At 36.7% G+C, this 11,169-nt stretch overlaps 1 protein-coding gene across 1 annotated transcript; it reads left to right on the plus strand.

The window, feature by feature from the left end:
• The first annotated feature begins 680 nt into the window (after window positions 1-680).
• CYP7A1 (cytochrome P450 family 7 subfamily A member 1) lies at window positions 681-10,655 on the plus strand. The gene is made up of 6 exons (XM_031013908.3): window positions 681-825; window positions 2,375-2,615; window positions 3,653-4,239; window positions 6,205-6,335; window positions 8,299-8,474; window positions 9,053-10,655. The coding sequence occupies exons 1-6, from the start codon at window positions 746-748 to the stop codon at window positions 9,350-9,352; spliced, it is 1,515 nt and encodes a 504-aa protein (XP_030869768.2). The 5' UTR covers window positions 681-745; the 3' UTR covers window positions 9,353-10,655.
• Window positions 10,656-11,169: the final 514 nt, after the last annotated feature.

An 11,169-nucleotide genomic window follows, 5' to 3' on the forward strand; every position in this document is an offset into this window, starting at 1 on the left:
GAAATTTATTACTTTAATAATTAGAAACATTGATAAACATTTTAATCACAAGAATGATAGATACAATTTTGATGCTTCCAATAAGTTATATTTATCTAGAGGATGCACTTACGTAGAATACTCTCTTGAGGATGTTAGGTGAGTAACATGTTACTATATGTAGTAAAATATCTATGATTTTATAAAAGCACTGAAACGTGAAGCAACAGAAATGTTTTTCCCAGTTCTCTTTCCTCTGAACTTGATCACCGTCTCTCTGGCAAAGCACCTAAATTAATTCTTCTTTAAAAGTTAACAAGACCGAATTATAAGCTTGATGAATAACTCATTCTTATTTTTCTTTAAATGATTATAGTTTATGTATTTATTAGCTATGCCCATCTTAAACAGGTTTATTTGTTCTTTTTACACATACCAAACTCTTAATATTAGCTGTTGTCCCCAGGTCCGAATGTTAAGTCAACATATATTTGAGAGACCTTCAACTTATCAAGTATTGCAGGTCTCTGATTGCTTTGGAACCACTTCTGATACCTGTGGACTTAGTTCAAGGCCAGTTACTACCACTTCTTTTTTTCTAATAGAATGAACAAATGGCTAATTGTTTGCTTTGTCAACCAAGCTCAAGTTAATGGATCTGTATACTATGTATATAAAAAGCCTAGCTTGAGTCTCTTTTCAGTGACATCCTTGCCTTTCTAATCAGAGATTTTCTTCCTCAGAGATTTTGGCCTAGATTTGCAAAATGATGACCATATCTTTGATTTGGGGGATTGCTATAGCAGCATGCTGTTGTCTATGGCTTATTCTTGGAATTAGGAGAAGGTAAGGAATGTTTTATCTTTAAATTGCTCTTTGATTCATCCATTTAATTTTTTTACCTTCATTTTTATACAGTAAATTTGGTTTTCTATACTTACACATATTAGCATTATCTTCCTTATTTTTTAAATGAAAAATTTGATTTGAATTTTTAAAGTAATATCTTTTTTACTATATCTCACAAAACATATGACAGCTTCCCTTTTTAGTATTGACATATACCGATGGTAATATATAAATGTATATTGGTGTTAAACATAACTGACAGAAGTTGTATAAGGTCTCTGTGTACATTTATATGTGTATCTAAAGAGGAAGCCCAAATTAGTAAGGATACAAGTAGCAAGTGGGAATCTACAATGGAAAGGATTGCTTTCTCTCACATGGCTTCAATAGATACTCTTGCTAAATAAATGTTCTCTTTTAAGCTCATTCTTGTGCATCGTATAGACTCAGCGTAAGCCTGAACAAGAGCATAGAGCCTGAGCTGATCATTCTATTACTGTTTTTAAATCAATGTTAATCAACTGTGGTGAATTGGGAAAGTTTGCTGAGTGTATGTGACATCGATTTCATTTATTTACAACTGGTTCAAGAATGCAAGAAAAACAAATACAGTCAGATCCAGAACCATAGTTTATTTAACTTCTAATTGGCTCAAGGAGTAATTGTGGGGAGGCATATAGATATTCTCTGCTATGTCAATCTCAAAAAGAGAAAATAACCCTAAGCATCTTTCAGCTTTGTAGATTGCTATGTGTTTTCTGCCTTTTGCAGTTTCTTTCGGGCCTGATAGTTTTTACTTTTAATTAAACTACTTATCTTCAAACTAAGAAAAGAAAAGTAATTACTTTATACTGTATTATTCTATCAAGAGGTACAGAAGTTTATGCTGGAAAATAAGTTTACATGTTCTAATAAAAACATTTTAAAGGAGCACTGAATTACAATAGATGATTCTGTCAGTGTTTATCTTACTCAATTTCATTTTATAATAAGCTGATTTCTCACATGAGATTCTTCTTCTCTGAAACCATCCTTATAGAATATAATATAGATATCTTTAAACTAGGAATATTTTGAAAACCTCCGTTCTGAAATCCTCTCTTATTCAGTGATCTGTGTCTTTAAAGAAAATAATCAAAAGAAACATTTTGAGATATTTAGAAAAATGATGCTTAGCAAAATGATAAACACTAGAATGTAGTTTTGTTTCTGCACTGACAGCAAGAATCTTGTTGGTCTTGTAAATCCTTTTGCCTGTATCACTGGGAAAAGTGACGAGCACATAGTAGACGGGTGCTTGTTGAATGTGTATATGGAGGGATGCATAAATGGATGGATTTAGTAATCCTTTCCACCAACATATCATGTTACTAGGATAATATAACCTATTACCATAGTAAAAGAGCAGGGCCCATCCAACAAAAGAAATATCTATAAACTATAGGGTTTCAAAGTTTGAAGTCAGTGGGAAAAATTTTAAAACCTGATGTAAGTAAAAACCCAAATCTGTAATCACCCATGTCTATCATACATTTGTGTCTGACAGGCAAACGGGTGAACCACCTCTAGAGAATGGATTAATTCCATACCTGGGCTGTGCTCTGCAATTTGGTGCCAATCCTCTTGAGTTCCTCAGAGCAAATCAAAGGAAACATGGTCATGTTTTTACCTGCAGACTAATGGGAAAATATGTCCATTTCATCACAAATCCCTTGTCATACCATAAGGTGTTGTGCCACGGAAAATATTTTGATTGGAAAAAATTTCACTTTGCTACTTCTGCGAAGGTAAGCAGTTTTACATTTATATACCATTCTGTTTGTCTTCTACCTTTTTATGTGCTTGTCTGTTTAGAAATTTTGATGTACTTAGATTTTATGATAAAGGTGTTGAAGAGAGTTATCCTTATGTGGAGATTCTTAGAAACATAAATAAATTATACATAGCTTCTTAGTAATAATCATTTAGAAAGTCAAAATAGGTATAGATTTGTCATTTGTTGACGAGCTAATGAGGGTGAAATACAGATTAAATGCTCTACTGAGACAGGTGGCACTGTATGAATAAGATAGATAAAAATTCATCACATCAGCAATGTCTATGCAAGAATGCAAGTGACGGAAACCTAACATTCAACAGTTGTCTCACCACACTTGTGCCACACAGTGTTTCATTTTGATAAGGAATTGGCAAGATATTTTAACATCATTTAGATGTAATAAAAGAAGATCTGTTACTGAGAAAAAAACCAATAACTACTTACTTACTGCAAATAAATATTAGCTTTGGTCTTTGTGACTAAGTAGCTTAAAGTTTGGTTAAAATACATCTACAGCTGGACACAATGGAACACACCTGTAGTCCCTGCTATTTGAGAGGCTGAGGCAGGAGGATCGCTTGAGTCCAGGAGTTTGAGGCTGCAGTGAGCTATCATTGTGTCACTGCACTCCAGCCTGGGTGAGAATGTGAGACCCCATCTCTAAAAGAAAAAGAAAAAGAAATCTACAAATAATATAAAAGATAACTAATGATTTTAAACCATTATCAATTAGTTTATGTGCAATAGCTGTAAAAAAGTGCAGTAGCATAAGAAATAAGACATAGATGACTTGAGTGATCTAGGGGAGTGCCACTGAAGTTGACTTTAAAGGAAAGGTACAGTTTGGTCATTTATTTGTAAAGTGCTATGAACTTGTACAACGGAAAGCCAATTTCCCGTGTTTACCAAGTAAGGAACTATGAAAGTATCTAATCCGTTTTTCAGTCATTTACTATGACTAGGTCAGGTTTAATTTCTTTTTCTGCATGTTTTATTTGCTATCAGGCATTTGGGCACAGAAGCATTGACCCGATGGATGGAAATACCACTGAAAACATAAATGACACTTTCATCAAAACCCTGCAGGGCCATGCCTTGAATTCCCTCACGGAAAGCATGATGGAAAACCTCCAACGTATCATGAGACCTCCAGTCTCCTCTAACTCAAAGACCGCTGCCTGGGTCACAGAAGGGATGTATTCTTTCTGCTACCGAGTGATGTTTGAAGCTGGGTATTTAACTATCTTTGGCAGAGATCTTACAAGGCAGGACACACAGAAAGCACATATTCTAAACAATCTTGACAACTTCAAGCAATTCGACAAAGTCTTTCCAGCCCTGGTAGCAGGCCTCCCCATTCACATGTTCAGGACTGCGCACAATGCCCGGGAGAAACTGGCAGAGAGCTTGAGGCACGAGAACCTCCAAAAGAGGGAAAGCATCTCAGAACTGATCAGCCTGCGCATGTTTCTCAATGACACTTTGTCCACCTTTGATGACCTGGAGAAGGCCAAGACACACCTCGTGGTCCTCTGGGCATCGCAAGCAAACACCATTCCAGCGACTTTCTGGAGTTTATTTCAAATGATTAGGTGACTAACGCCATATCCATTTCTTTTTTTTATTTTAGTAGAAAGTAGAAATTAAACCACTTTAACTTTAAGAAAAAAAGCCTCGTAGTACTTTATCATGCCGTCAATCAAGAACGTAGCACTAATGCGTGTTAGTGTTTAACATGTATGAGTTCATTCAGTCCTCACAAAAACATAGGCAGCTATGGCTGGTAAAAGTGTTTTATAGAAACAAAGACAGTCCCAGAGAAAGAGATGTCACCCCAAGCCACAGAGCTTGTATGTGCTGGTGTTGGGTCAATTCAGGCTGCCTGGCCCAGAGCCCTTGCTCTTAACCCCATACTGTTCTTCACGACGCCAACTCCACTCCATAAATGCAGTTTTCATAATCATAAAAATGTATTTAAGTGATTACTGATTTATGGACAACAATCAGGGCAGTGACTATGTCTTATTTATTTGTTCATTCACAGTTTGTTTTCACTCAGTTAGGAATTGCTGTTCTTCTGTTTATTTGACCAACTATGAGAGCTATGAATCAATCATAATCTATTATTATTGATAAGAGACTTAGCTAGGTTGTGCTTTTTAAAACTGTATGTAACAGAAAAAACTGTAATAACATATGTTTTACATAACATGATTTCTCTCCAAAGTGTTAATCTTTTGGGAATTTGAAATTAGAATGGTCTATTGAATTATTGCAATTAAATTAGATATTTAGTATCATGTAGACACGAAATTGCTCCTCCATAGGATTGGGAATGCCACATTTCTATTGATGGCTGATGACCTTAGGTCTTATAAAATATTTTAAAACTTAATTTCAGATGTGAGAACTTATTACTAATTTGTCACAAATGTTGACTATCTTCCAAAGTTATTACTTGAGAAAGCACATCCAGAATAAATTCACATATTTACAGCAGGCATACGACATCAATTTAACATCATAAAGGAAATTGTAGCCATATTTATGATAGTCTTACAAATACTTATCAAACATTTTGAGACTCAACTTACTGTAATTTTGTTATGTAGCTCCCTAGACATGTTTAATCCTTATTAGAAACACTTATTTATAAAAGCCCTGACCAGGCTGGGCGCGATGGCTCACGCCTGTAATCCCAGAACTTTGGGAGGCCGAGGCGGGCGGATCACAAGGTCAGGAGATCAAGACCATCCTGGCTAACACGGTGAAACCCCGTCTCTACTAAAAAACATATAAAAAATTAGCTGGGCGTGGTGGCGGGCGCCTGTAGTCCCAGCTACTCGGGAGGCTGAGGCAGGAGAATGGCGTGAACCCGGGAGGCGGAGCTAGTGGTGAGCCAAGATTGCGCCCCTGCACTCCAGCCTGGGCGACAGAGCGAGACTCCGTCTCAAAATAAATAAATAAATAAATAAATAAAAATAAAATAAAAGCCCTCACCAAAGTTTAACTTTTATGTAGCAAAGTCCCATTTTTTTTATTATTCTTTTTTTTTTTTTCGAGACAGAGTCTTGCTCTGTCACCGAGGCTGGAATGCAGTGGCCCGATCATGGCTCACTGCAACCTCCACCTCCCAGGCTCAAGCAATTCTCCTGCCTCAGCCTCCTGAGTAGCTGGGATTACAGGATCCCACTGCCATGCCTGGCTGATTTTTGTATTTTTAGTAGAGACAGGGTTTCGCCATGTTGGCCAGGCTGGTCTCAAACTCCTGACCTCATGATCCGCCCACCTCGGCCTCCCAAAGTGCTGGGATTACAGGCGTGTGCCACCACGCCCGGCCGCAAGGTCATTTTAAGGCAACAATTCTTACTAATATCCAAGGACATAAACTCAATTACAAATGGAGTAAATGCAAACAGGAATATCCCTTTCCCTCCTCCCCTGATATCTTCACCATCTAGTTAAAAGAAGGGGGAAAGGCCTATTTGTTTGCAGATCTCAAAGTATGGAAAAAGTTTATTTTCTGTACATACATGTTTTCTCTTACCTTTTAATAGGAACCCAGAAGCAATGAAAGCAGCTACTGAAGAAGTGAAAAGAACATTAGAGAATGCTGGTCAAAAAGTCAGCTTGGAAGGCAATCCTATTTGTTTGAGTCAAACAGAACTGAATGACCTGCCAGTATTAGGTGGGTATACTTGTTATGTTGAGTTTCATTTTCTATGTCCTACTACTTTAACAATAATGACCAACATAAATTATATACTTACTGAATTCTAGGCATTAAACTAAGTATTTCATATGAGTTTTCTCGGTTAAACCTCACAATGGTCCTGTGACTTGGGACTGTTACTATTTATTTGTACCAAGTGAGGAAACTGACACCTAGAGGTTAAGCTGCAGCCAGGGTAGAATCAAATACATCATTATGTGGCATCCTATTCTCTCAACTACCACCCTGCACTGCCATACCATGTTTCTCATATTCCTCTTACCACTAATCTGATGGTTAATGGAAGCATATTAGTCATTTTCATAAAATAAAGGAGGGAAAAGAACCATTAAGAAACCACAGTTACCTGCATGGATTGAGTGATGGATTTGAAGGTTCTTTGATTTTTCTTTGTTCTGCTTTTTTATATTTTATGGAACTATAACAATATAATATTTTTATTTTTATTTATTTATTTATTTTTGACAAAGTCTCGTTCTGTTGCTCAGGCTGGAGTGCAATGGCGTGATCTTGGCTTACTGCAACCTCTGCCTCCTGGGTTCAAGCCATTCTCCTGCCTCAGCCTCCCAAGTAGCTAGGATTACAGGTGCACGCCACCACCCCTGGTTAATTTTTGTATTTTTAGTAGAGACGGGGTTTCACCATGCTGTCCAGACTGGTCTCGAACTCCTGACCTCAAGTGATCCGACCACCTCGGCCTCCCAAAGTGCTGGGATTACAGGCATGAGCCACCGCACCCGGCCAACAATATGATATGTTTATAGTAATTAAGTTTTCTTTTTTTGGTTATTTTCTTTAAGGAGGCAAGAAGCTTAGGTTCCATGCTGGGTCTGACTTGGGAGACCTTGGACATGTCAGTTCTCTTTTGGGGGCCTTACTTTTCTTATCTGTAAAATAAAATGCTAACATTCTGGAATTTTATACACAATCATGTGATGAGCACCCTAAAACATGACAGTTAAAGGATAAGGCTAAGGTCAGGCTGGACCTCTCGCGAGCTCTCTATATTTCAGTCATTTTCAGGTTGGTTCTTTTTGTCCCTTTATGCCTTTACCAGGCAGCGGTGATCGCCACACAACATCAGATAGTATATGGATAAAAATAGGTTGAACTGAAGCTGCATTAAACACCTAGAAAAAACATATGTATGTGTCAGTGCTATCAGTATATTCAATCTCAGAAGTCCTCAGTATATTAAATCTCAGAAGTGATAAACTTTGAATAATTTCTATAAAAATGTATTACTGATTTTCCCAGTTTTATTAGATTACTCTTCTATAAAATGATGGAATTTTGGTTCCCAATTATGACCAAGATGATTATCTCTTAATCAAAAGATTATTATTAACTCAGGATCAGATTTAAAGATACATTCAGGCCAGGCACGGTGACTCACACCTGTAATCAAAGCACTTTTGGAGGCTGAGATGGGCACATCGCTTAAGCCTAGGAGCTCAAGAGCAACCTGGGCAACATAGCAAAACCCTGTCTCTGCAAACAATAAAAAGAAGAAAATTAGCTGGGTATGGTGGCACATGCCTATAGTCGCAGCTACTCAAGAGGTTGAGGTGGGAGGATCACTTGAGCCTGGGAGGTTGAGGCTTCAGTGAGCCAGGATCATGCCACTGCACTGCAGCATGGGCAACAGAATGAGACCCTGGCTAAAAAGAAAAACAAAAATAAAAAAATTCAGACATGGTTGAATCATTGATAACAGCATAGTGGTAACAGAAAGAAAGTTTGGGAAATTTTTATCTGATCAGCTTCCCATACCCTGTTCATCTTCGTGTTATGCACTGCCAGGCTGTCTGTAGTTCAGACTCTATATCATATGACCTTCAAACACTTGGTTTGTTCTTCTCTTCCTTCCTCCCTTCCTTCTTTCATTTTTTATCTTTTTTTCTTTTAAAATGTTTAGATAGTATAATCAAGGAATCGCTGAGGCTTTCCAGTGCCTCCCTCAACATCCGGACAGCTAAGGAGGATTTCACTTTGCACCTTGAGGACGGTTCCTACAACATCCGAAAAGATGACATCATAGCTCTTTACCCACAGTTAATGCACTTAGATCCAGAAATCTACCCAGACCCTTTGGTAAGTGCCTGCTCGTTGAAATTCAATATCCAGGTGATAGCTACCTAGATCTAAATAAAGAGGAAATTTACAGTGGTAGAATTGATTTTATTATTGTAGTCATAGGAATTGTCCCCTTAATTGTGTTAAATATTCATATATTTTGGAAAATTTAGATAGTGGTCTGAATTTTTCATTTTTAGTCCTGATATTTGCCATCACACAGTCTTTGCTAGATTATATTTGCAGTCATGATAATAAACCTGCCACTTTTTTTTCTTAAAAAGCACCTCCTCCCAAATCCAGGAAATTGGAGGCTAATATATTGATTATTCTAGTTTCTTCTGGGAACGCTTCTCTCTCTAGCTCTGCCTGACTAAGGAACTAATCGTTCAAGCAGGATAGGAGGTATCACAAGGCTTCCTTAGCTCATTGAGCTCCTGTTCCTTATTACTTTCTGATTCAATGTGGAGTATTTGCTAAATCACTAATGGGGTAGATTTAAAAAGAAAATTACTCTTTGGAGCTTCCAGGTTTAGAAAGAGATAAATTTCTTTAAAACTAGCTTAAAGGCTGTTTTCTTTGTATTTTTATTGCAGACTTTTAAATATGATAGGTATCTTGATGAAAACGGGAAGACAAAGACTACCTTCTATTGTAATGGACTCAAGTTAAAGTATTACTACATGCCTTTTGGATCAGGAGCTACAATATGTCCTGGAAGATTGTTTGCTATCCACGAAATCAAGCAATTTTTGATTCTGATGCTTTCTTATTTTGAATTGGAGCTTATAGAGGGCCAAGCTAAATGTCCACCTTTGGACCAGTCCCGGGCAGGCTTGGGCATTTTGCCGCCATTGAATGATATTGAATTTAAATATAAATTCAAGCATTTGTGAATACATGGCTGGAATAAGAGGACACTAGATGATATTACAGGACTGCAGAACACCCTCACCACACAGTCCCTTTGGACAAATGCATTTAGTGGTGGTAGAAATGATTCACCAGATCCAATGTTGTTCACCAGTGCTTGCTTGTGAATCTTAACATTTTGGTGACAGTTTCCAGATGCTATCGCAGACTCTGCTAGTGAAAAGAACTAGTTCTAGGAGCACAATAATTTGTTTTCATTTGTATAAGTCCATGAATGTTCATATAGCCAGGGATTGAAGTTTATTATTTTCAAAGGAAAACACCTTTATTTTATTTTTTTTTCAAAATGAAGATACACATTACAGCCAGGTGTGGTAGCAGGCACCTGTAGTCTTAGCTACTCGAGAGGCCAAAGAAGGAGGATGGCTTGAGCCCAGGAGTTCAAGACCAGCCTGGACAGCTTAGTGAGACCCCGTCTCTAAGGAAAAGATATGTATTCTAATTGGCAGATTGCTTTTTCCTAAGGAAACTGCTTTATTTTTATAAAACTGCCCGACAATTATGAAAAAATGTTCAAATTCACGTTCTAGTGAAACTGCATTATTTGTTGACTAGATGGTGGGGTTCTTCAGGTGTGATCAGATATCATAAAGGATATTTCAAATGATTATGGTTAGTTATGTCTTTTAATAAAAAGGAAATATTTTTCAACTTCTTCTATATCCAAAATTCAGGGCTTTAAACATGATTATCTTGATTTCCCAAAAACACTAAAGGTGGTTTTATTTTCCCTTCATGTTTTAACTTATTGTTGCTGAAAACTCTATGTCCGGCTTTAACTATCTTCTCTATATTTTTATTTCATTTCATACTAATGAGAAGAGTTTTCTCAGAGATTAAAAAAGGTAGTTTTTCTGTCATTGTTAAATACACATTATCACTGAAAAAATGTAGCTTTTATGTAATATGTTTTAAAGTTAAAACTGGATGGAAATAGCCATTTAGAAGCTTTGGTTATGAAACATGTGGAGTGTATTAAGTGCAGCTTGACATTATGTTTTATTTAAATGCTTTTTATCGCTAAATGACTTGCAGATGAAAAAAAACTAAGGTGACTCGAGTGTTTAAATGCTGTGTACAACAATGCTTTGATAAAATATTTTAAGTATGAGTTATCAGCTCTATGTCAATTGATATTTGTGTAGTATTTATATTTAAATTATATTTACCTTTTTGCTTATTTTACAAATATTAAGAAAATATTCTAACATTTGATAATTTTGAAATGATTCATCTTTCAGAAATAAAAGTATGAATCTACGTGTATTTATTTATTTATTTATTTATTTATTTATTTATTTATTTAGAGAAAGAGTCTCACCCTCTCGCCAAGGCTGGAGTGCAGTGGTGCGATCTCGGCTCACTGTAACTGCCACCTCCTGAGTTCAAGTGATTCTCATGCCTCAGCCTACCAAGTAGCTGGGACTACAGGCATGTGCCACCATGCCTAGCTAATTTTCATATCCTTAGTAGAGACGGGGTTTCAGCATGTTGGCCAGGCTGGTCTCAAACTCCTGACCTGAGGCGATCTGCCTGCCTCGGCCTCCCAAAGTGCTGTGATTACAGACACGAGCCACCACGCCTGGCCGAATCTATGTGTTTTAAATTTTGAATTATTCAGAATGTTTAAAACATTCACCCACTGATAAGCTAAACAACAACAATTTTATTCAGGATTCATTCAAAATACTCATATATTCAAATATTGCAAAAATATTCAATGTAATAATTTACTCAAAAATCTCCCTCATACTACATAAAATTTATTAAAAGTTTTCAT

The sequence above is a fragment of the Gorilla gorilla genome, chromosome 7 (assembly GCF_029281585.2).
Source record: "Gorilla gorilla gorilla isolate KB3781 chromosome 7, NHGRI_mGorGor1-v2.1_pri, whole genome shotgun sequence".
Classification (NCBI taxonomy): Eukaryota; Metazoa; Chordata; class Mammalia; order Primates; family Hominidae; genus Gorilla; species Gorilla gorilla.

What these genes read in the sequence shown, in the direction of transcription:
- CYP7A1 (XM_031013908.3), top strand. Translation starts at nt 746, where the DNA reads ATGATGACCATATCTTTGATTTGGGGGATTGCTATAGCAGCATGCTGT. An exon ending in AGTTTATTTCAAATGATTAG is followed by an intron (nt 4,240 to 6,204) that starts GTGACTAACGCC and finishes ACCTTTTAATAG; the next exon opens with GAACCCAGAAGCAATGAAAG. An exon ending in GAATGACCTGCCAGTATTAG is followed by an intron (nt 6,336 to 8,298) that starts GTGGGTATACTT and finishes TAAAATGTTTAG; the next exon opens with ATAGTATAATCAAGGAATCG.